The sequence below is a fragment of the Marmota marmota genome, unplaced genomic scaffold (genome assembly GCF_001458135.2).
Source record: "Marmota marmota marmota unplaced genomic scaffold, marMar, whole genome shotgun sequence".
Classification (NCBI taxonomy): domain Eukaryota; kingdom Metazoa; phylum Chordata; class Mammalia; order Rodentia; family Sciuridae; genus Marmota; species Marmota marmota.
In genome coordinates, this window is record NW_025999998.1 from 12899326 (window position 1) to 12926115 (window position 26790).

General features: G+C 37.6%; 1 protein-coding gene and 1 long non-coding RNA gene across 26 annotated transcripts in view; one reads left to right on the forward strand and one right to left on the reverse strand.

The window, feature by feature from the left end:
* Trpm3 (transient receptor potential cation channel subfamily M member 3) overlaps nucleotides 1-26790 on the reverse strand; it is a 529872-nt gene that overhangs the window by 186712 nt on the left and 316370 nt on the right. For all 25 annotated transcript variants that reach the window (XR_007349031.1, XR_007349032.1, XM_048806882.1 and 22 more), the window contains one exon: nucleotides 8039-8162. Coding sequence is in view for 23 of the 25 variants with exons in the window: in XM_048806882.1 (XP_048662839.1) it covers nucleotides 8039-8162 (124 nt within the window). In the remaining 2 variants the exon portion in view is untranslated. The remainder of the gene's footprint in view (nucleotides 1-8038; nucleotides 8163-26790) is intronic.
* Nucleotides 1-26790, forward strand: part of LOC125617901 — a 74090-nt gene that overhangs the window by 6804 nt on the left and 40496 nt on the right. The window lies entirely within an intron of this gene.

The window sequence follows — 26790 nt, forward strand, 5'->3', positions numbered from 1 at the left end:
TTTACAAATAAAAAAGAAATGGAATTAAAAAATGGACTTGTAGGCAAAACTTTACACTTTATATTTAGATGAATTATGTGATTGACTCTGTGCTTCAGTGAGAAGTATCTAGTGTTATAATGTTAAGATGCAAGCAAATCTGTACTTGCAGATCAAGTTCTGTTCACGGTCTGCTTTTATATCACCAACAAGTTCAAAATAGCTTTTACATTTTTAAAGAGTGTTTAAAAACAAATGAGCAAAGAAGAATATGTTATGGAGAGCTTATCTGGCATGCAAAATTTTACTATTTTGCCAACCCCTGTTGTGTAAAAGGGTTGTCAGGTAGATATTTGACTAAGGGAAATCAGGCTAATTTAAAATAGCAATAGTCTGGGCAAAGAAGGATGAGGATATATGAGTGAGCGTGGAAGTTGGAAATGCAGAGGCTTAGAGGAAGACGAGGCTAGCTATTTGTGCTTTTGGGAATTGTTTAAATGAAAATGGTAACAGAAGTCATAACAGTGAATGAAGGGAAAAGAGCCAAGAATAAATATTTAAACATCTGTTTATAGAATGGGGGAGAAATAAGAGGAACTAACAGTAGAAAGGGAAAGTGAATTGTAAGAAATTACAAGGAAACAGAAAATTGAGAGTCTAAATGGAACCCATAGGAAAGTAAGTTTAGAGGGAAGAGGAGGTTGCCACTGTCAAATGCTACAGAAGTTACTAAAAAGGATGCAAAAGTGATAATCTAATGTCTTTGCTTCCACTTATTCCATTAGCACATTTTGTACATCCTTGGCTTTACTGCCTTAAGATGCTCTACCCAAGAGAATATGATGATAATGATATCATCAGCTGCTAAGGCAGAGCAGTGACCTAGCCCATTAAGTTGGGCTTCTCACATTGGGTCTGCATTATGTTCTAAGTAAAGGTAGACACCAAGTCCCCTTAACTCTCCTCTCAAACTACCTCCCTCTCATGTCTACTAGTAGATGTCCATGTGATTGCCATGATCTGAACATTGGTGTCTCCATTATTCATTTATATGCTGAATCTTGATCTCCGGGATAATGGTAATTAGAGGCATCTGGGGAGTGATTAGGTCATAGAGGCTTCATCTTCCTGAACAGGACTAGTGTCCTTGTAAAAGAGACCCGAAGGAGTTTACTCATCCCTTCTGCCATGTGAAGATGCAGCAAGAAGTCACCACCTCCGAGGAAGTCTTCTCTAGATGCCAGATCTGCTGGCAACTTGGTCTGGGACTTCTAGCCTCCAGAATTTTGAGCAATAAATTTTTTTATTTCTCAGCTACTCAGCTCATGATATTTTGCACCCCGGACTAAAACAGTGTTGTTGGAAGCCTCTGTACTTATGGGATTTAAGGAAAAATCCCTTTTTATTTCCTGTGCATCCTGAGCTGTTGAACTAAGTGCACTTAATACTCTTCTTCAAATGTTGGCTTCTTCATTTAGATTAAACATTGCAAATGAGAACAACTATAATTAAGTAAGTTTTGTTTTGTTTTGAACCAGGGATTGAACCCAGGGGTGCTCAACCACTAAGCCACATCTCCAATCCTTTTTATTTTGAGACAGGGTCTAAGTAAGTTGCTTAGGGTCTCATTAAGTTACTGAGGCTGGTGTTGAACTCAGAATCTTCCTGCCTCAGCCTCCCAAGCTGCTGGGATTATGGGCATGTGTCATTACATGGAGTGAAAAAGTAGAAAGCCCTTTTACCATACCATGAAGACTATGAAATACATTTCAAAAGTCCCCAAGAAGTGATCAGGAGAATAAGATTTTAATTTTATTACAAATTATGATTAGAAAGCTATTCTCCCCACCCCCCTTTTACATTCAGGCTATGAGGGCTGCAATAAATTCTCAATACATAACATAAAACTAAACCAAGTCATTTGGATAAGTACCTTATTTTAGAAATGACAAGATAGGGTTAAGAAATAATAAAAAGTTATAATTCTTGAAGAAATTTGCCAAAAAACAAGTAACAAAATAGAAAAAACTGCAAAGTGTCTGGATTCTAAGGTAAGAATAATACAATTCAGATCCCTGCCTCCTGCCCCCACCCCACCATTTTCTAATGTCATCTTGGAGAAGTCAAGAAATGAGCAAAAACTATTGGTTGTATCCAATATATTATTTTTCAACACAATTAAATGTGGTCTCATATTTTACCTATATGGGGGAAAATATGGATATTAATTATTTTGTGTATAAGAGACATATAATGGATAAAGTTCATTTGCTGTATTTGTAGATTCAGCGGATAATTATTGAGATTTTTTTTTTTTTGCCAGCCACTGCCAGGTATCTCATTTAAGACAATTACAATTTAATATAGGTTGTTATAACCACTAATCCTAGTAGAGTTACACATACAATAAATCGTGTAGGGAGCCTGTGTGATCAGTGATGCATGCAGCTTAGACCCAGACTATCAGGCAACCAGATAGAATGACACCATGAACTAGTCTATTGAAAATCACAGTAGACAAGGATGAGATATTATTATTGGATGCTTGCAGCTCCATGTCATTTGAGCAAGTGGAACTGGCAACAGAACAGAATTACTTTTTGGGTTAAAGATACTAGTGGGAATTTGGAAAGCCTGAATTATTTGGGGAACACGGCGGGAAAGGGAAGTAATGAACCATGTAGGAATGAAATTCCAGGCTTCATTCAGACTGAGGGGCCCCAAAGTTACATTAAAAGGTTTGGACACTAGTCAATATCAATAGGAAGTCCTTGAAGCTATCTCAGCAATGCAGGGGCAAAAATCAGAACTGGGACCCAAAAGATAAAGCCTGGAGAAGTATGTGAAAAAGGCTGGAGATGAAGAGATCAGGTAGGAAGCCCTCCTACCTTAAGTGGTCCTGTTGAAGAAAATAATGGTGGTTACTGAAATCAAGGGAGAAGAGGCAAATGTGAGACACACAGCCAACATAAAATCAGGATGACTTGGCAATTATTGTCTGGGTGACAATGTGGTAAGGAGAAGCAAAAAGCCAAGACTGAGGGAATGAAACAAGACTTGGAAGAGGGAGTATTGTGCAGGCATAGGGTTGGGAGGTATTTGATGGTATTAGAGAGATTGATTTTTGTTCCTGGACCTGTTAAACTTGAAGTGACAAAGAAATGTCCACCTGTAAGTTGCAATTATCATTGTGGAGACAGTGAGGAAAAGGTTAGAGCCAGAGATAGGTTTGTGAGTAATTTCCAAAGAGGACATTGTCAAAGCCAAGAAAAAAAAAAAAGGATACTAGAATGAAATCCTTAAATGAGACTCAGTAGGGGAGTGTATCTTAATGAATAAAACATAAAAGTTATTCAGAGTAAATAGTGCAGAATACATGGAAATAATCTAAATTTATCATTCAATATTAGAGCTTCTAATATATTTTTAGAAAAGGCTATATATCATTTTCAAGAAACCCACATAACAAAGTTGGAAATAAAAAAGATAATGGAAATTTACTTTTTCAGAAAAGTCTGAAAAAGAAGCTGATAGAAATGTATTAACATCAGATGAACTGAAAAGCAATTGTCGGGAATAAATAAGGTTGTTGAATAATGATAGAAATATAACTCACTGGAATAGGGCTAGTTTTAAAAGTTTATGAACTTCATAGCAATCTCAAAATACATAAAGGAAAAAACTGGACAGAATTTCAAGGAGAAGTCTCCTACTGTGGAAAACTTTAAAATCTCTTAAAAAATGACAAAAAAGGAGATTGAGAACAAAGCTTCAGATAGGGTCAACATTTATGGGTGAAAGCAGCGAGAAAGGGCAAGGAAAAGGGGGGAAAAGGAAGCTGAAGGGCCCAGTGTCCCTGGATCTGTAGGGAGGCGGAAGATGAAGGTAGAACTCAATGCAGAGGGAAGAGTGAAGAGGGCTACTGCTCAAAACCACAGATTTTTAGGGAAAGATCACAGAGGAAGTGTTAAGTGATGGGATATGTAGCCCAAGTTTTAAGAATAATCTTAGAAAAAGGATACTAGTTTTTTTGATACCAGATTGAATAAATAAAGCATCAGTCAAGATCCCATCATATGCATATGGAGGGGAAGGGCGTGGGGGGAAGCTTAAATATACAGCCCTTGCTTTCTTTAAAGGATAAGCCTTCTGTTGAATATTAAGGGCATAAATTAATAATTTTTTGGTTTCTGTACTGGGGGGGACACAAGCAATCTGACAAACGGACTTTAAAATTTATGAGTGGGGGCTAAAATAGCTCGCAATCCTAGAGAAAAACAACTGGCAGGGTGACTTTTCCTACCATACATCAGGGCTTATTATAGAGCTATGCTGATTAGGAAAGTCCAAAAGACTCAGGTAGGTATGGAAACTGGATTATGACAGAGTGGGCATTATGTGACGTAAGGTTGGACCAATGAGTGGGAAATGCAGGGTGAATTAGTCATCCTTACTTCGTATTATATACAGAAAGCCAATTCTAGATTGGTTGTACATTTCATGTGAAAGATGAAACTAGATACATGGTTTAGAAGAAACTATAGGGCATCTTTTTGTCATTGAGATAAGAGTTTATTAAGAGGCAAAAAGTTCAAAACACAAAAGGCTGATAAACGATTTCTCAACTTAAATGGAAATTTATCAAACTACAAATATAGTGAATAGAAAAGTCTTAAACAGGAAAAGCTAACCAGCACAGGGCGAGCATTTAAAATATATTAAAAATGTGGGTGTGGTTTAAAACTGCAACATAAAAGACTTGGAACAACTGCTGGGAAAGAGAGTGGCTATGAATTAAAGACAAACACAAGGATTGCTCTACGTTATTGAAGGCCTGGGAGAATGAGAACCAAATGGTTCGGCTTTGTGGGTGGTATAGAGAAGCACTGGGACAGAGCAGAGGGCCACACAGGTGTGAGAACCTAGGGTAGAAATACATAGCATGTACTCTCAAGGCACAGGGAAATAAATGAAAGATGCAGTCTAGGCATACTTCCACATGGATTACTTGGGCATTTGGTCTTAGGCTAATGAATTATAGGGAGGCCTGGCATTCAAGGTCAGGTTCAATATCAAGGAAGCAACAGTGTGGGGGCAGGGACAAGTAGGGCAGTTGTGTTTGGAGGAAGAAGTAGGTTTCAAAGCATTGGGTTTTGGAACAGCATCAGCTTTGAGTAAGTTCTAGATTTGACTGGGAGGTGATGGAAAGGTGAATAGCACCATATCCTGGGAGGTCTAGGGGAGGAGAGTCATTATAAATTATTGGCTTGGAAATGGAGGTGGTGAAGTAGCAGCTGGGCCACTGCTGTCTGTCACTGTGACTTTTTGAGGGCTATACGTATTATGGGGCTTGCAATGCTCAGTGGGTCCTTCTCCACTGTAGGGTATCAAAAGGAAATTTTTTACCTCCATATGGGGCTGGTAGGTTGGCAATAGTGATGGGGGAAGAGTTCTGCAGCAGCTCAGAGGGTAGGCAGGAGCCCTGGGAGGCAGCAACAGGAGGAGAAGCTGGCACCAGCCTCTGGAAGGAGGAGGTTTCTATATATAGAATCAGCCTCAAGGAGGGGATGGCCACTTGGGTACTCTTTTCCTGTTTTTGCTCTTCTTTATGGCCAGATGACTCTTGAGGAAGAAGGGCGGTGGGGGATGATTATTAAAGTCTGAACTCTTAAATATGTTCTCAGATTAATATGCTGTTGTGGACAGTTTTTCTTTTTGTATGCAAAGAAGTTGATGGAATTATCCCACAGGGTGGCTTCTGGGAGGATACATCTGTTGACAGCTTTTGAGTAAACAGGAGAAATTAATTTCTTCAAAACTGTGAAGTGAGGAGAAAGTATAGCAACATCTCCATGTGGTGATGTCGTGAGGGGTGGCCTCACCTGCCTGGACACCTCAAAGGACCCTCAAGGCATATTTTCCATGAGACCATACTGGCTTGAGACCCATGTGACATAAGCTAAATTCTTAATGTGGGTCTTTTCTATGCAAGTTCATTGGAGTCTGGCAGGAGAAAGAAACCACATAAGCCTTAAAATCAAACCCCTTAACTGAACTTGGCAAATATTAGATTGGGCTCAGAATATTATAGCCCAAGCAGTTTGTAAAGGGAATCAATGGAAACTTGACAAATATATGAAAGAGGAATTTCACTATGTAATGCTTTGTTTTGTGTTATGTGCTATGCAGCCTGGTGAGTGGATAACACTGTAATAAGGCAGTTCTATCTCTCCTTTTCCTGGCTGTGTATGCATTTCCTCACCTCTAAATGTCTCTGCAAGATAAGGAAAAAATGGCTACCTCATATCCACTTTATTTGTAAAACATCTAGTCTTGTCCAGGCACATAAATAGCCCCTCAGAAATGGAAGTTATTTTAATTACAGTTATAATCTTAAAAACCCTAACGTTTCTGCCTAGATGTGAATAGAAGATGACTTACTGCCTGATCAGGATGCATTTACTTAGCCTGGAGTGAGGACTATTTCACATTTCTTATAATGAACAACTTGGATTACAATGCAGCTGACCTTTGTAGCAGAGATCACGATTAAGCAACACAACAGTTATCAGGCAGCATCTTGCAGAACAGTCCCATGAGCTACCCAGAGAAGTCCATTTAGCTTCATTTGGTTTTATGACCTCCAGTAGGTTCCTAGAATTTTACTAGAATTGCCTTTCTGGGAAATTTGCAGGACTGCAATATATAGCTCTGGTAAGTTTTTACAGTGAGCTTTGGCCTCAATATTGGAAAATCATCAGTACTCAAGAAAATCCATACTGTGGCTTGTGGAAGCTCAAGTTTTTGGCACCTCCTTCTTGGGAGGAAGCAAGTGAGCTAAGATGTGGAGAGAACTGAATTTGAGATGGGAGGATGCTGCGCATGGGTGGCACTGTCAGGGATGGTAGAGGCTCTATGGGAAAAGAGCAGTCAGTCAGGTTTGGTCAGTCAGTCTGTCTGTCTCTGTGTGTGTGTGTGTATCTGTGGTGGCCAGGCTATGGATAATCAAGATCAGACAAGCCCCATTCTCTCCCCATTTGGACCAGACATGCCCCATTTTCTCCCCATTTGGTTTCCTCCCAAACCCGGAAGCTGACAGAAGACTTCTCACAAAGGCTGTGTGGATGCTTTCCAGAGATGCCTCTTGCTTAATATAATCAATTCTTCTTTAAAATGTTTTGCTACCACTGTCACCAGGTGGACTCAAATGACCTTTGAAAATAGTCTTTGCAAACTGAGGCCTGATGGGAACTGATTGGAATATACTCAAGAGGCGATTCACTACATTGGCCTCAATGAGACAATTTCAAAAAAAAAAAAAAAATACTGCTGTTTTTGAGTCCTAGCTTCTCATTTACTAATCAAATGAGTCCGTGTTTCCTCATCTGTAAGGTAAAGGCAATAATCATACCTCTCTGATCAGGACAAAGATGGGCGAGTTAGTAGATGTCTGGCACCTGCCTGGCATATAGCAAGTGTTAAATGTTTGCTCATGTTATTTCTGTTTACCCTAACCAGAGGGTCTCTCCTTATACCACATTTGTTAGACATTTTTCTGATGTAAAAAATGTTTCAATAGCTACTAGATGACATTTCAGAAACTGCATACAGATATTACTAGCATTTCTTGGGTATGTCTCTTCATTTTCCACCATGATGGATTAGCAGATTAGTTTGGATGCTGTCACTAAAGATATTTGCCCCAAAGTACTATGAATGACTTGCTACTTACCAGCAAGTGAAACCCCAAACCCAAGAAAGGATCAACTTGAGTATTTCCCAGGAGGAAACCTATTTTTGCTCAATTCATTTGGTTAAGGCAGTTGGAAGCATTCAGATGAGCTCTAAAAGGAAATTATGCTAAAACCCTGCTGCACATGCTTCATTAAATCCAAGGCTGAAAGACTTGTGTCTTTGCTATTTAGGTGAGGAAACTTGTGGGACCAGTGAGCCTGAGGAGGGTTGTAAGCTCGACCAGGGGGAAAAAAATGGTGCATGATTCAAGAAAATATTTGGGTCACATGGAGAAGGCCTCTGCCACCCATGGGGAATTACATACCAATTCCTTCTTTTTCATGCACTCCATGAGGATGATGAACAGATGCTGAGCTTGGGTTCGGGTGTATGTGAAAGTCTTCTGTATAGTCACCAGTAGCTGGTCCCTCAAAGATTCATTTATAAGTCTGCAATAGAAACCAATGTCGAATAGGTCAATCCAGCTCCTCTTTGATATACATTTCTTTTGAAAATTTATTTTTAATTGACACATAATCATACATAGTTATGGGGCATGGTGTGATATTTCAAAACCTGATACATTGTATAATAATTAAACCATAATATTTAGCATATCCAGCATTTCATACAATTAGCATTTCTTTGTGGTAATACTTAAAATCTTCTCTTTAGCTATTTTGAAATATCCAGTACAATTATTGTTAACCATAGTGACCCTAGAATGTAATGGAAATGTTATAGAACACAAGAAAGCACTATGAGGAATTTAGATAATAAGATTGTCTTCCTGTATTATTCTCAAAATAGTTACTTCAATTGAGATAATTTAAAAAGAGTACATTTAAAAATAAATCCCTTTTAATGTTTCAGAACCTAACAGAGTAAAGCAGGAAGATTGATTTCGTTTTGTTGTTGTTGCTCTTTTCCTTTTATCCCCCCATATGGCATATGTTTAATGTCCTCTTCCTCAAATTGTCATCAGAAAATACTTTCAAATTAATAATCTGTATCTTGGTAAAAATTGACTATATCACTTCCCTGTAAATTGCAAAGTTGTCTCTAATTGTGCAAAGAAAAGTTATATCAATCATGAATTTTTGAGCATCAATAAGCAGAAAGAGCATTTATGTTTCCTTAAAAAACAAAGCATACAGGTGGTAGCCTATCCAGCTTATGATTCAGGTCATCACTCTTTACATCATGTTTTTGCTGTGTTGCAGTGAACAAAAGTCTGATCCATAAGAAGGTATCATATTGGCTATTTTATTAAAAGATGGTTTTTCTATAGAGGAATGAATGAAAGTAGGGGAGATGCATCACATCAATCAACACACAGTTACGTTTGAATATGTATCAGTCACAACTAATTTTTAACTCCTCTCTCACTAGCTTGATGAGAAATGGAGCCATCAAATAGCAGGGAATGAAAGCTCATTTTGTTATTAACAGACACTGTTCAAAAGCAAAAGGATCAAAGTTCTCTCAAGGACCAGTGGAACATTTTCCATAATTTGTCCAGTATTTTACAACCTGCACATTGCCTATATTATTGAAGTATCAGCAACTCTTAGCTAAAATAGTAAATGATAAGACCCTAATAGACAACAGATTTGTTCAATTCTAAAGCCAGGGAATTTAGCTAGTAGGATCCAAATGTTTAGGGTCACACAGCAAATAAGTGGCAGAGTCAGAACCAGGACCTAGTTTTCAGAACAAGAACTGCTTTTCTGACTCTTTGGCCAGTACTCCCGCCATCCTACCATGCTGCCTCTTTTTGCCCCAAGTGTATCACATGTCTTCCTCTATTCACTACTGTGGCTACTGGAGTAGATAGTTGTGGGATTTCCTTCAACATGAAAGTAAGACTTATTTTTATTGCTTAAGAGAAAGCAAGATACTTTAGAATGTTGTCTTTTGAGTGCCCTGCTGTGCTCTGGCTTGTGTGGGGTTTATCTGAGCCCACTAGGTTGGATATTACAGTGGTCTTATTTTGAAAAGGATAGCATCCCCCAGGATGGAACCACACCCAGGACCTTCAAAGTCACTCAAATGGATGGAAGATTGAGTTCCCCCTTTACCCTTCCTTCTCCATAAAGATCCAAATCAATATTTAGAAAAAGAGAATGGTCCAGATGGTGTTGGGGGGAAAATGATACCAAATCTTCTCTCAAGATTTTCTAGGTTATTCTAGTTGGCTCTACTGTTATCTCTTCATTAGCAGATGAATGGCGAATGTCTACTTAGTGCCAGACACTGTAGTATATGCCAGGGACACAGGGATAGAAAAGATATATACACTTCCCACTTCAAGGAGTTATGTGCCAGTAGAATATAATGACATTCACCAGCAATTCAACTGCAGTCTCAGTGTTCAAGAAGTAGAGAAGATTATGACAGATAATCTGAGGGGTTCAAGGAAGACTTCTCTGAGAAAGTACTATTTCACCTGAGACTTGAAGGATGAGCATTCACAGGATTAGAGGTGATGCAGCTGCGAAAGAGTAGATGAATGTGGTATGAACAGGCCTCTTTTTGGAGAAGATAAAAGGAAGTTAGTATGACTGGAGTATGGAGAGTATCATACTTTGGATCCTGAATGTCCTCCAAAGGCTCATGTGGTGATGGCTTGGCCTCCATATTGGTGCCATTGGGAGAGGGTGGAAGCTTCAAGAACTGGGGTCTATTGGAGGTTTTGAGTCACTGGGGGTGTACCCTTGAAAGTGATATTCAGGCCTCTTCTGCTCTTTATTTTACATCCTGAAATGCCAAACAGTTTGCCCTGCCTCATGTTCTCACTATATAATGTGCTGCCACATGAACAAATAATGGAGCCAATGGGTCACTGACTGTTATGGTTTGGATGTGAGGTGTCCCCCAAAAGCTCACATGTGAGACGATGCAAGAATGTTTGGAGGAGAAATGATTGGGTTATAACCTTAACCCAATCAGCAAACTAATCCTTGATGGGATTAACTAGGTGGTAACTGGAGACAGGTGGGGTGCAACTAGAAGAAGTGGTTCATTGGGGGCATGACTATGGGGTATATATTTTGTATCTGGAGAGTGGAGTCTCTCTTTCTCTGCTTCTGATCACACTGTAAGCTGGTTCCCTCTGCCACACCCTTCTACCATAATATCCTGCCTCACCCCAAGCCAGGAAGAATGGAGCCTGCTGTCTATGGATTGAGACCTCTCAAAGCGTGAGCTCCTGAATGAACTTTTCCTCTTCTACAATTGTGTAGTTCGGGTCTTTCAGTCACAGCAGTGAAAAAGCTGACTGAAACACCAAACTGAAACCTCTGAACGTGAGCCAAAATAAATCTTTTATTTCTACCTTTTATTTATATAAGGTGATTATCCCAGGTTTTTATTACAGCAAGGAAAATCTGATTAAAGAGAGAAAATTAGAAAAACAGGATGGGGCTCCAAAGAGGGTGAGCAGCCCCATTTCATGGAGAAGATCAAGGGGGAAATCATGTTAAAGCTTTAGGGTTTTATCCCCAAGGCAATTGAGAAGCCATTGAAGCATTTAAGGAAAGTGACACAATCACATTTGTGTTGCCAATTAATTTTCTTGAAGAGCACTCATACCTGGGCATATATCTACTTGACAGGAAATCCAAGTGAATGTGTTTAGAGAGTTCTGCAGTGTTAAGTGTGTGTAAGTGTTGTACATGATTAGCGACAGAAGGGACTCCCCTGATTAGACACTTGATAGGTCTGATCATTCATCTGCAGGTCTTTAATTTTTATTACAATTCAAAATTTGTTTTCCATTGCTAACCATCTGTAATAAAATTCAAATTCCCTGAGGTCATTAACTGTTTGAGAGTTCTGCCTGTCATTTGCATTGTCTGCCACTTTGTAAAAAATTGAGGAATTATGTGCAGTTAAGCCAGTTTAGGTTTTTACTGATTAGGAGAGCTTGAAGACATGAAAAATCTTATACTGATGAGCCCAGTTTCACAACTGGCTGAGGTTACATCTTTGGATAAATCACTTAGCAACAAGGACCACAGAATGCAAGAAGTATGCTGGTCTTTCCCAAAGAGGAAACACCTATTTCTGATAGAACAAAAATGATATGACAAAGAACAAAAGTGTTTTGGTCTATCCAAAGCATTATGTAGTATTCATTAAATGGCAAATAACCAGTATTCCTGGTTCAATCCTTTCTCCATCCTTCTAATTGCATCAGGAAGAAAACATCATTTTGGTGTCATTTTGCTTTAACAGCTCCCTAATATTTCAAATTTCCCCCTTAACAAAGAAATGATAGATATTACACCTCATGCCTTTGACAAACATTTAATAAACTTGTTTTAAATAAGATTACATACAACATTTCCTGAAACCATAGTATGTCATGGTTTGCAGGGTGCAATGCTAGATAACGCTCATAACAATGTTGTGAGGCAAGAAGTTGTGAGTTCCACTTGGTGGAATAGGAGACCTCCCTAAAGGAGGTTAAATGATTTGTGTTACATCTCAGAGCTTGATGACCTCCATGTTGAGTTGAATCTATTTAATGTTGTCTCCATGATGCTGCCTTTCCTATGTATTCTCTCAGTGTGTCCTTAGCTTATTAACGATCTGCATTACAGGTAAAAATTTAAGCTTATTTGTCTGTAGGAAAATGCTTTTCCTTTCTGTATAACACGTATGTTGTGTTCAGAGAACATTTGAAGGTGATCAGACAAGTCTAGGGAAGATAAGGGGAAATTGGTAAACTATGACCACAGCAAAGAGCATTTGATAGTTTGAAGATTGCTTCTCACCTTTTTTTTTTTTTTAAATAAGTCTTTGCTAAGTTGGATATTTTCTGCTTGGTACAAAGATTTATATTCTATCTTCCTCATAGACCCTCTCTTTTGTGGTCATATTCCTTAGGATTTTGGAAGGTATGTGTGTGTTGCTGGGGATTAAACTGAGGAGCACTTTGTCACTGAGCTATACCCCCAGGTCTTTTTCTTTCTTTGAGATAGGGTCTTGCTAAATTACCAAGGCTGGTCTTGAACCTGTGATTGCCCTGCCTCAGTCTCTTAAATCTTCTGGGATTACAGGTGTGTGCACGCCACTGTGGCTGAGAGCCTGCTTTAAATGATTGTTTTTCTAGCTCTTCCAACTTTTCTTCTGTATGACATTGGAGTAATTTAAGAATGTTGACTGTGATATTTAATCAGCAGCAAAATTAGAGATAAGCCCATTTTAGATTTCTTTTTATGGCACTGGAATAGTGATTGAAAATTTCTTCACATCCAAACATGGTTGTAGTATTATATGAAACTTCACTTTTAGGATTGGCTCTTTGACAAAAGTGGTATTATTTATGGAAACTGTTAATTTGTGACTCCATATGTACCAATGTTATTTTTGGTACACCTAAAATTAGAGTGCTTTGTGATAAGAAGTATAATCATTTAAGTGAAGAAAATGTCTTTACTATAGCATTTGTGTCTCCATTTAAATGCTGCACTTGTGATCTAGAGCCTTTTAGATGAGTCACAGAGTAATTTAAAATAGGTCAATATTTATCCAGGGCTCAGGATAACCAACAAAACTCCCCACAGTTTGCAATTAGTATTCTATTAAAGCACTGGTAATGCAGCCCACATACAGACATACTTTTCTTAGAATAAATTTAATTATCTGTAATATCAGATTTTTGTTCCTAGATATGAAAATCAGAAAATACATTTAGAATTCAGCAAGACTATAAGAGCTAATCTCAAGTTAATTAATGGCTTTCGAGGAGAGGAGCCCTTCCTGTGACCCCCATAGATTCTATTAGTTTCTTCAGACACAAAATGAGAAAATTTTTCTTATAAAAATAAAAATCTGTTAATACCACAATTTGGTACTTAAAAGACATCATTTCCCACAGAATCTCGAATTCTTTCAAGAAAAATGGAATTTTATCATTTGTTTGAAGCCAAAGCAAATTACCAAGAATTACAGAAAGGACACAGAAAGTAATGTGTCTTGACTATGGTCTTCAAGAATGGCATTTCCCTACTCTCCTTCTGCCCCTCCTTCCCATCCCCTGGGTGACAGTTGCTACTTCCTCCTAAATGCCATAGCTCTGGGGCCAAAAGTAACAGCATGATTCTCTCCAGAGAGGCAGTAGAGCATTGTTAATAGAGGCATCATGACCAGCAGGGCCGGGCTTTCTGGATTTAGGCTGTCACCAGCTGGCTGTGTGACCTTGTGCAAGTTATTTATACTTTGTTCTTTCACATATGTAAGATGGAAATTATAATAGTGCTTATCTCATAGACTTATGAATGTTAAATGAATTCATCTTCATAAAAGGCTTAGAAAAGTGCCCGGCACATAACAAGTCCTATATAAACATTTGCTATTTTTTCAAATGCTATCATGCTTCTTAGGAAAGAGTCCCTGATATATTCCTTTCTATTGAGTAGGGTGATCTGTGGTCTGCCCTTTGTGTACAATGCAGAATTCTCTCCTGAAATTAATAGTGCTCTGCAGACTTGGAAAGTCCTTTGGTTTAGGCTGGACAAGACACTGTTCTACTTAAGGGGGTTTAGAGACCACAAATTCTTTCTTACACTTGAGAAATGAAGATACTTATATTTAGAAAGCTTCATTATATGGAGTTTTGCAAACACCCCATGAAGATATTTACACACTTATTTACTTAGTCATTTATTCAACAAACCATACCGATACCTATTGTGTGGCAGGCACTGTTTTAGGGGTTTAATGGGAATACTATTCAGCTCTACATGGTTATATACCATATATCCTGGTAGTCTATTAATAGGTAACATACCTCAAAACTTAAGGGTATGAAACAGCATTTATTTATTGTTATTTTATGGACCAGACAGAGCATAGAGCAGATGACCTTTTCTTTTGGCCCAGTGATATCTGGGGCCTCAGCTGGAATGGCTGAAGAAGCCTTCATGGGTCAGATGGGCCTGTGTGACTGGGGCCTTAATTCTGCATGTGTCATCTTCTGGGGCTGTAATGTCCAAGTCATTTTCTTGGTTCCAAGTCTGGCACCTGGCCTGGAATAGCTGAGAGAGCTGTAGCTTGAGATGCATTGCTCTCTCCCTGATGAATGTAAGGAAAACTTGCATGGAAATTGGTCTTTCCTACAGTGAGGGTTCCAAGTGAGAGTTTTAAAAGAAGACAGGCATAACTTTCAAGGTTTCTTATGACTTGGCCTCAGAAGTCCCAGAATGTCATTTCCTTGCATTTGATTAATCAGGGCAGTCTCTAGAGCAGCCCAGATTCAAGAGGAGGGAAGGAATACCTTCCATCTCTTGATGGGGAAAAAGGTACACTATGTCAAGATGAGATATATGGATGTGATGATGTTGACGACAACCCCATTAAGTTCTCCTGTTCAGATGAGACATTGTGAAGTAGCAGTCTGCTCCATGGTTCAGTGGTAATCAGCCTCATCAACCTCTTAGTGAATTCTCTCTTCAACATCTAATTGTGGTACATATGTGTAAGTTGAGACGGTGTTATCTTGTTAGTGATGGAATACTCTTTTAGAAAGGGTAGGATAGAATCATGTTTGCTTTAGAGAAGAATCATTCCATCAGTGCTGAACACACGTGTTCCAAACACTGAATCTCCCAAGTCCACCAGACTTTTGCATACCACTATGCCCTTGAACTTGTGTGTCACCTGCTTAGAATATTCTTTACTCCTGAGCTCATCATTCAAAACTCATCATTTAAAACTCAGTTCAAACTCTACATCCTGTGTAAAAGTCTCTGACTACCATTTTTATGATGTTCTCAAAGCACTTGACATCTACTACTATAATTATTACATTGTATGGGAAAATATTTCACATCTCCTCCAGTTATGAACTGCTTAAAGCAGAGATTGCTTGTTTTGCTGGTACCTTAAGTTCTAGAAGAGTGTATGGTTCAATGTTGGCTCTGGAGGGATGCTTGTGAATTGACTGAATGAAAAGCTGCCTGCTCTGTTGGGAGAACATGTTGTCTTTGTTCTCATGGTAGGATCGACTTCAAACCTTTTTGGGAAAACAGGAGAAGTGACATAGTTTTACCTTCCAACCACTTGATTTTCTTTTATCCTTTTTCTTAATCAGATTAATTTCTAAGAATATACTTGGTCTCTTTCTCTCTTTTTTTTTCAGTACCAGGGATTGAACCCAGGAGCATTCAATCACTGAGTCACATCCTCAGCCTGTTTTTTTATTTTTTATTTTGAGACAGGGTCTTGCTTAGTTACTTAGGGCCTCATAAGCTGCTGAGGCTGGCTTTGAACTTGATATCCTCCTGTCTCAGCCTCCTGAGCTGCTAGGATTACAGGTGTATGCCACTGCGCCTGACTCTATCATTTTTTTTTTTAATTTTAATTCATGGGGAGTTTAGAAATTGATCATCCATCTCAAAAGGCTTTGAGTGATTTTATTTCTGGATACTACTTTGGCTCTCCCTTTGAACTGCTTTGTAGTTTTTGTCTGGAACAGTTAGTCTTATGTACTTGCATCTCCCCCATAATGTTTAGGGTAATGTTTTTGCTCATAAAAATGCTCAACAACTGTGTGAAGACCTTAAGGATTTTTGTGCTATCAAGGTGATTTCCCTCACACAAATCTCAGTTTTGACACCTGGAAGTAGTTCTCTCTTACAAGTCAACACAGCATGATACACATTTTTCAACTAATTTCATAATATACATGGTGGGTTTTGTAATCTGCTGTAGAAGATGGAGTGAATAATGAAGGTGCAATGATATGGTGCCTTTGGTTGCAATACCGTTCCTTTATTTACTAATGAGAGACCCAAGACAGATTATTCAATGTTGTCTTCTTGTCTGTTAAATGGAAGCAGCATGTCTTTTAAGGTTGATATATTTAGTGATGGTAGAGACGGGAAAATACTGTATGGAAAGCACCATTGTCCTAGCACATAGATGTTGAAAAACTGGCAGTTTTTTGTTAAGTAGAGTCTTCTGCACCAGCAGGGAATCCCATTGATGTTTAGCTAGCTCAAAGTTGAACCAAGGTAACTGGAATGCAAATTAGCTGGAGGGGACCATCACTATGAAAAATCAGATTTTAGTATTTCTATAAATGTTGGATGAAACATTTCTGTGAATGGGATGGAAAAGACCCCAATTCAAAGCCATGTAGCCAGGATGTCCCTGAGGAGAGCCCAGATATGTCGGATCATATTTGTAAAGGTCATGCAAAAAAACAAAGTGTGATGCCAGGATTCCCTGAAGTCATTACCCTTATAAAATTCCATGCCATCTCACTCCACTGTCACCTCCTCCTGCTAATCAGAATTTGAGCTCCTCCTAATCAGAATTTGAGATTTCTGAAGTCTGTATATCTTTTTTTTTTTTTTTGATACCAGGGATTGAACTCGGAGGAGTTTGACCACTGAGCCACATCCCCAGCCCTATCCAGCCCTATTTTGTATTTTATTTAGAGACAGGGTCTCACTGAGCTGCTAAGCACCTTGCCCTTGCTGAGGCTAGCTTTGAACTGGCGATCTTCCTGCCTCAGCCTCCTGAGCTGATGGGATTATAGGCATGTGCCTGGCTTGAAGTCTGTATTTCTTTAGTGAAGGCACTAATCAGAAAATTCTACCAAGGCATTTGAACTTCAAGGTAAAGGAAGGATATAACTTTAGAGAAACCATTTTATGGATGAAGAATCTGAAGCCTGCAGATTATAGCTGATGAGAGTCAGCTGGGCTTAGAGGCAAGACAGTAGGGAAGAATTTCTAAAAATGAATTATGCGAATGTAAATGTACAGGTACAACTCAGTGTATTAATATAGTTAGTGACTTGTTTGGGTACAAATGATTTTGTATCTGAGATAGAATGTTTCATATCATGTGTGAGAAGACTCAGTAATGTGATTTCCAGAATCCACTATTTTCCCAGAATTATTTCCTCACTATATCAGATGGCTAGGGTGTCTTTTAGTTGATTAAAAGATATATAAGTACTTTGTTCAACAATTAGAAGCCCTAAGAATAACTCTTAGGATAAGTGATGATTCATGTTAAAATCACACTTAACTGACTAATGTTGATTTTTTGAGAAAATACTAGTTAGAAAGATGGATAGAAAAGATTAAATGGAACAAATAAATGGGCTTAGGGGTTATTTTGCTCAACTTTTTACTGATGGGCGGATATAAATGGCTCTATCAGCTAAGACCTGTGAAAGAGAAATAGCAGCTCTGATATTGCTTTAGTGTCTAGCCTAGAAAAACTATTCACCTATGCCTTTGTTTTGAGGATTTCATCTGGTCATTTGAGCTAGTTAGAAAGAACTTAGTGAAACTGACCTGTTGAGGGCAGAATGTCTATATAATGATGATACAATTGGGGCTGGGGTTGTGGCTCGCCTAGCACGTGGAAGGTGCTGGGTTTGATCCTCAGCACCATATAAAAAAAATGGATAAAGTGGAGGTATTATGTCCAACTACAACTAAAAAAATATGATGGTACAATCTGGTTTTTTTTTTTTTTTTTTTTTTGCAAATTTCATTACTGCTACCCACAAAGTGATCATTGCGGATTTTAAAAAAAAATCTTTGTTCTTTTTGATTTTTTCCCCACTCTAAAATACTGAGATAGCTATGGTAAAATAGAAGGCAAAGCTATATATAACAAAGGAAACAGGAGATAGATGCTGGATGGGGTGGGGTGGAGGGTGGTAGGAGAGATGCTCAGTATCTACTGTAGGAAAAACTTTGGGTTCTGTATTTGCACAGGGCATTTAATAACACAGATTGACCTAAACAAATCCCGACTAGACTGTAAACCCCTGGATACAAAGGCTTCACCTTATTACTTGGCTATCCTCTTCTCCCCTTCACTTAGGACCAAACAAGTTTCAAAGGCCAAAGGCTTTTCTGCTACTTTTATACTGACCCCCCCCTTACTCTACTCTTTTCCCCATAGTATATCACCTCTAAAATATTATACAGTATGGTTATTCATCATCTATATAACCTCACTAAAATATAAGCTTCAGAAGGGCAGGAAGTTTTGTCTTTTTGTTTACTGGTGTGCTATTGCCAGTGCTTATACTGGAGCTTAGACCATAATAGTTGTTTAAAAATATGAGTGGCAGAATATGTAATGCTGGATGAAATAATGTAATGAAAATATGAAGGCAGCAATATCAAATACATTGGCAATCTATTAGATGTTCCGGCATTCCTCGTTTGGTGGAAATGTAAGAGCTATGCCACCCCATGTAGAGGTTGCTAGCCATCTGTGGCTATTTAAATTTAATTATGATTAAATAGAATTAAAATTTGATTGCTTAGTTGCACTAGTCTCAATTCAAGTGCTCAGGACCTGCCTGGGAGGTCACCGCAGATATCTAAGTTTCCATGATGATGGAATCTATTGGACAGCAATGCTCTTAAGGCTGACCGGGCTGCCAGACTCTCCACCTGGGCTAGGTCTAGCTGGATGTTTAGGTATCAGATCCTGAGGAGTGCTGTCTCTGTCTATGCAATTTCTCTTCTTTACTTTGCTTTTTGGTTATGAATGTGCCCAAGAGTAGAAAATGAAATGTTGCCAAAGAACACAGGGACTGTAACATAGTCAGGTAGGTTTTCTGCCAAAATGGTAAGTGGAGCACATCCTCTGTGCTCATTCCAAGTAAAATCCCGTTAGGAATACTGCCCATAGCCAGGCAAGAGGGACAGTCAAAATATTTATTGTTTTGGGCTCTGCATGAAAGACAGAATCAGAGCTGGCTTGAGATGTGTGGAACCCTCAGGCAGGCGAAATATGGGTGCTCCTTCAATGGATGGGTTTTAAGTATTGGCTCAAGATTTATTCAGAGATGATAACTAGTATATGGGAGAAGATGGAAGCTGGATGCAGCCTCCTTTGTTGTCTGAAATAGCTCAACTCCAGGGCAAGCAAAATAAACCTCCTGGTCTCATCTTCTCAGGAAGCAATATGCTGTAGGTGCTGAGAGCACAGTTCCGGCCCCAATTTGCCTGGGCAGGCCACTCACTAGCTGCGAAATGATTGGCCAATGACAGAACTTTTCTGTTCTCAATTTCTTCATTTATAAAATGGGGATAATAATCATAACTGTTTTGTAGAATTTAACAGGTAACATGTTTATATAGGGCTCTTGCATGTAGAAGCTTTAAAAACATTAATTCCAATGCCTTAAGCATGCTGTTGGAGAGAGGGTCAGGTGTGGGGAGAGAAAACTTTATCTTTCACAAAGTAATTTGTCAAATTATTTCTTCTAACCCCATATGCTACTTTAAGATGTTAGGGCAAATAGTTTTCTCTCTCTTTTTAAAATTTTTTTTATTTGTTTTTATGTGATGCTGAAGATTGAACCCAGTGCCTCACATGTGTGAGGCAAGCACTCTTTCACTGAACCACAACCCCAGCCCCAGTTTTCTCTTTTTGTTCCATGTTATGTGATTTATTTCTAGTTATTTTTTTTTTAAATTATTATTTCCTATACATTATCCATAAGAAATTGGTGAATTGAACTTTTGTCCTTTGCTCAAGAGCCAAACAGTATTTTGTAGTACAGAGTGTCTTGTCCTTCATCTCGTTTATGTCATGTGTGTGTGGAAAGTGTCATATCAAATAATTTAGACATTGATGTGCTTCACAGTATTGATTTTAAAAAACAACTTTCCTTTATTTTCTGAGTATCTTTAAGTTAGCTAGGGTTCTTATTTTTCCTGTTGGTTTCAAAATTCAATGAACTACTTGATTGCCTGGCAGTCTTATATACAGGGAGGGTATCTCTAAGATTTTGGCTTTCTTCCAGTGTAAGGTTAGACATTTGTGGTATGTTGACTGTACATTCCTTTCTTTGCCTCAGTTGGCTTTGTTAATCACAGTACTCTTTTCTATCAGCCCAACCATGGCCTCAGGATCATTCTCAACACATTCTAGGAAGCCACCACCAACAGAGGTGAGCTTCCACTATTTGTCATTTCTGCACCAGAGATGATGATAAAATTTCAAATACATTATCATCAAACAGCAAAAACTAAGGATATCCTAGACCTAAGGAACTCCAGATTTGAGTCTGTCTCCATGAGGATGAAACATGGATTCTATAAAACATATTCTTGATTAATCATAGTAATCATCAGATTTCAAGCATATATGAAACTGTTTACTCCCAACCTTTGGGAGTTTCTATTCTGGATGGACATATGCTTTGCTATGAATATCCCCAGAATAAATAATAATGTATTGACTCTGGAATAGCTGTACAGTAACCAGGATAATAAAGATCTTATTTAAACCAAAAGGAGACTTTTGTAAACAACAGCAATATGGATTTGAGTTATCTCTGGAATTCTACTTTAATGCATTTTTAGTCTTTCTCTGGCTGAAGAAAGCAGGTGGCCAATGATGTATATACTTTTCATAAATCCCATGGTCCATGATCACCATCTGAGACTTGCATGGGGAATTAGAGGAAACTCCATAAAGAACATCCCAAACATTATAATTAATGGTACTACTGAGGGTGATGTTAATCTACTACATTTCTAGCAGCAGCAGGTTCTAATGTCAGCCACATTGATTCAGAATTCATGTCCTCTAGAGGAGAGGGAATAAATTATAGGGATTTTTTTGAGCCTTATTCATATGTTTTAAACATACCTATGGATTTTAATACCTTTCCAAAATCATTTCATGAGGGAGAGGATATGTTTTTGTAGAACTGCAGAGAAAAATTTACTAGAAATGAAGTGGGTAAATAAATGTATTTGTCCATCTCATGCATGACAAGACAGATCCGTAAAAGCAGGGTGTACTTGAGAGCAGTGTAGAGGAGCATGAGGTTGGGTTGCAGGGTGAACGGAAGGCTCATTGAGTGTCCGATGACTTTAGAGAGAGGTTGGGGCTAGAATGTACAGAGTCTTGAGTCCACCCAAAGGCAGGGGAAACTGACCTGGATATTAGTGCTGTCTTAGAGCTGGGAGCCAGGCAGCCACAGGAAGCATTAGGAAAATGGCTCTGGCAGTCCAGTCAGTCCCAGGACCAACAGTATCATCCTCTTCTGGGACTCCTTTGACATGCAGATTATCTGACCTCAACCAGATTTATTGAATTAGAAAATGTCTGGTTGGAGCCCAGCAATTTGTGCTGTTCTTTCCTCTTATTTTTAAAATTTATTTTTTATTGACAAAATGATCTAGTGTGGTATACAACATTTGATAGTAGACATATTGTAGAATGGCTCCATCAAGCCAATTAATGTTTGCATTCATTCCTATACTTTTTCTGGTAAGAACAGTTAAAATATAATCTTAGCAATTTTAAAGCATATAACATGTTGTTCTTAACTATAGTTGCAACGATATATGATAGCTCCCTGAACTCATGCCTCCTGTTGGGCAATTTGTTTTAGGAAGCTATCTGATTTGGATGATTAGGAGAGCCATAGATCTAGGCCTTCAACCTTAGTTTCAACAGAGTAAATCCCCAGTGTGATCAGGTAAATTTTGACTACCTGAGGTTTCAATTAAGAAAAAGTTCAGAGCCTTTAAATAGAAAAATCAGGCCCATAGGGGGTTGGGACTCTAATGGTCGTTCCTGACAACTGTTGAGTCAAAGGAAAGTGGGGTGGGATGGTTCCAGGGCTGAACTTCTAAAGCTGGTTGTAGTGATTGTGCCTCTTCTACAGCGAAGAGAATCATTGTTCACAATCAACTAGCACCATTTCACTTTGAAATACTTTGGCTTTTCTTATCATTTTTTTCCTTTCTAATTGGTTGGATGGATATTTTGAACTAGTCAGGAAATAATTTAGAAAAATGGGAGTGAACGAAATAGTCTTAAGAAATACATGTAAATAAAAATAAATTAAGTCTGTCATTCCTATCCAAATGAGTGTTTTTATGGTATAGCTTGCTTTTCAGGGAAGAATTTCCAAGTCTGACAGATGTTTGGAACCAGGCACAGCTGTGGTAAAGAACTAAATGAGGCGATTCATGGTAAATACACTTTTCAAGTCAATTGGGTTCCAGAGACCAAATGCAGCAGAGGGTACAATGTGCCTGGGGCACCAGTACAGTGACTTGTGAGGAGAATGCAATTAAGGCGTAGAAATGGAAGAAGCTATTTTTGAAAACATCAGAGAAATGTAAAAAAAAAAAAATCTAATTTTTATAAATTGTAATGTAACTTCTGAAAATGTGGTCCACAGATTACTCTCATCGGAATCGCCTGGGGTTTAGTTTCAAATAGTTTCTCGGACCCCACCCCCGGTCCATCAGAATCATACAGGGGAATCAGGGGAATCTATATGCTCTAAAGCTTTCCAGGTGACTGTTAGGTATGCTGAAGTTCCATAATCACATGCTTGTTGTGAATGTTTTCTGTAAAACAAGTGGTCGAGTGTTAGCTAAGCAAATCTTTGGGGAATGTAATAGATACCTTTGAAATCTTCACCTGGCATTGATGGGTTTTCTGAAAATTGTAGACAATGATTCTTTAAAAGGAATTTCTCTATAATAACGGATTGCCCAGATATGATTTTTTTGATGTTTACTCTTCATGTTCAAAGACATAGTTTCCCAGTGAGTTGAGAGTGGAGCAATTCTAATGCAAATTAAATCAATATAGGGATCTGTTTTGTTCATTCAGATCAGTAACACTTTTCTCCTCCATGACATTTTATTCCCTAAACTAGATAATTGTTTTTTAAAGTCCATGCTTCATTCATAGACTTAATTCATAGAGGGATTGAATAGCAAACTGTAATGAAATAAATGTAGAGTTTGGATACAATGACATAGGTAGCTTTATGTCTGTATCTTTACATGGCTATATTTCCATATCTTTATGAGGCAAAAGTTGCAGTAATCCTCTGTGGAACTTCCTGACTTCTCAGAAATTATAACATTTAATTAAAAATCATTATTATATTAATTTAAATGGAATTGTACACACATCCCTTGAGGAAAGTTCTGCTTCATTTCCTAGTACCCATGTTACTTAAAATAAACATTCAAAAATACCTAGTGATTGATAGAACTGGCTTTTCAAAATCAATCTTCCTATGTGTTTTCAGTTCAATTTTAAACATATAGGTATGTATAAAACTATAGTATAGGCATTTATATATAATAATTATGATTCAACAGGATTATTATATGACTATGTTAATTATACATTATTAAATGAATTTCTTGGATTAAACTCATTACATTGAACTTAAATATGTAAATTCAATGTAATGATATATAGATATAGATAGACAGACAGACACACAAACACATAAAATACCACCACACCAGCTCAAATAATTTTTCTTTACCAACTTTTTGCAATCCTATTCAGAGTGAATCACTTTTAAAGTTACGCAAGAGAGGACCAAATATTAGTTTTTCTTTTCTGTCATCTAGTCTGACCCTCAGATTAGATCCAGATTTTAATGGAAAGGAGAAGAGGAGAAATCAATTATATTGCCATCTTTGAGGACAATTAGCACATTTGAAAGGGTTCTTGTGTGTGTAGGGGGGCCCTACATGGGCATTTTTCCTGGTGCTCTTCTTATATTGTGTGCCATTATCAGAAAATGCATGACCCTCTCATGCATTCATGTCTGTGTGTTTTAGTATCTATTATAACATCCCTTACAGCTAGGTCCAGTTCTTGTTTATCTTCCTGTAGTTCCATGTACATAGTAGGCACCCCATGAATGTTAGGTTGGAAAACAAATTTACAAAAATAATGCTTTTTAATGAATAAAGCTGCTAATGTTTTTGTTTTGTCTGTACAAGATATTACCAAGATTCCTTACTTTCATTCTAAGAAAGTTTCAAAAAAAATCGAGTTTTGACATTTTTTATAGGAAATGCTAGAAAAGAGGCAAATGGACATTTGAAATCAAGATGCTTGATATCCATTTCCTTCTTTTTCACTTGACATTTCAATTATGTTTAAATCATGCTGGAACACAGACCACCAAGATCAATTACTTTCTGCAGGTAGTACAGGGACAAATGACAGGGCTTTGCCATCCTTCAGCTTAAGCTGGAAATTTCTGGAGCACCAGGAGAAAACATTTATGATCATTGCATAGAATGATAGACCCCAGGGATTAGAGACTTCATCAGGGTTACTAAAATCCCTAGTTTTCTGGTGATTTTCTCCCATCTTTGGTCATTTTGATGTGTATTCTAAGAGAAACTTTCCCCAAATCTCTGCAAATAATTTGTGGTTATATAATTGGAAGTCATGCAACATAGTTTTCCTTTGTCATCTCTAGTGATGTTCCATTTATGCTTTTGCCTCAGCTCATCAAAAAATGTAAGGGCTCTTATCAAGCTCCCTTTAAATAGGAAAGCCTAATTTGTATTTGAATATATTATATATTCTTTTGCCATGAGGAAGCCATTGCTCATTTATTCTTCATAGAATCTAAAACAAATTCCACTGGAACATAAGAATGTGAACAGTCTCTTGTTTGCCTTGCTGATAATTTCCCAAAAATTATAAACCGACTACTAAAATTCTTGAAGGCTTTCTGCTACCAGCTGGTTCTCCTTCTTATCCTAGGATGTCTAAAAATGGTAAATCCAGATGTCTGTTTTGGGGACAAAGATGCTAAAATAAACATACATTGGTGATAAAATTTTGATGAACAAGGAGCATCATCTCAGAACATATATGCATTCAGGTGTCTTTTTCAAACTAATATTTTTTTCATTTCAAAAATACTTTCTCCCTGAATGATACATGAAGGACTGACCCACACTTAGCAGTCTGAGACTGGAGGCTGACAATGATCAGGCAAAGGAGTCTCTGATTTCAACATCAGGAGACAGCAGCCTGAAAAGTGTTCTCAACTTTGGGCAATGAATGCTATTTGTCTTACCCAATCAAACACAACCCAAAGTGGGATCTTGGTGTTTAACATCTTATGCAATTCTAACACTAATTGGGTAGCATAGATCTTTTTGCATTTATAGCATTTAGTCATTTGTGATTAAGAAATACAATTTGATAATATTTCTGAAGCAATTAAATCAGTTAGGGAAAGAGATTACTGATTCATTCTAAACCATGACAGATGAGAAACAGGTTTTCTTCCAGGTAGTATATGTTGCAGAGAAATGGAGAAAAAGACAAAAATAAGAATTTAATTGCAGTTGTCTCTTGGTTTATCCAAACTCATTTGCATTGTGATAGATAAGATCTGTCTTTTTCTACCTCAGGTAATCTCTACAAAAGCTAATCAGATTTGCCAATTATATTTTGCTTCCAAATTGATTCTCTTTTCAAATTCATGTTCTTGGAAAGGAATTTAAAGAAAACAGAAGGATCACAAAAGTTAAAACATAAGGTGTGAAAATTTTACTCCAAGATTTTAAATGAAAAAGTATATAGCTGAATATACACATTTACACTCCTTTGACCTGTCTTGTTTAAAAACCTATAAATTAACAATTTTAAAATCATAATTATATCACCAAAGTAACTGAAAAGATACTGATTCAATCCTGAAATAGTTTTCATAAATAGGATGTGTATGTTTCCTATATCTAATTTTATATGTACAATGACACATTTGTTTATATGAACAGTTATATTTTTATATTTATAGTGAAATATGTCCAAATATGTTGGACTTTGTCAGAAATCAAAGAAATCCTTCCTGGTGTATATAGTCTAGGTGAACCAGGTCTTCTTTTCAGCAAAAAAGAAAGCACACTACTGCAAAATAATGTTCTTTGGAAATGATTTTTAAAATTGGCTGCACATATGTGGCTAGACAATTTCCTTTCAAGCTAAATAAACATGATTAATTCTGGCAGTTATTCAGATGGCAAAGGAACATTCTGACTTAATTTATCATGATAAATTTATCACTGCTTTCCTGGAGAAGGAATACATTTTTATCATAACACACTTTCTCGCTCTCTCTTTCTCTCTTTTTCTCTCTCTCATATCTATATATATAGAATCTGTATATAGAATATGTGAATAGACAGACATGTGCACACACACACACACAGCTTCAGGCTTCTACTTTCTTAAGCATTGTAAATATTAAGGTTTGGATTTAAAGTTTCA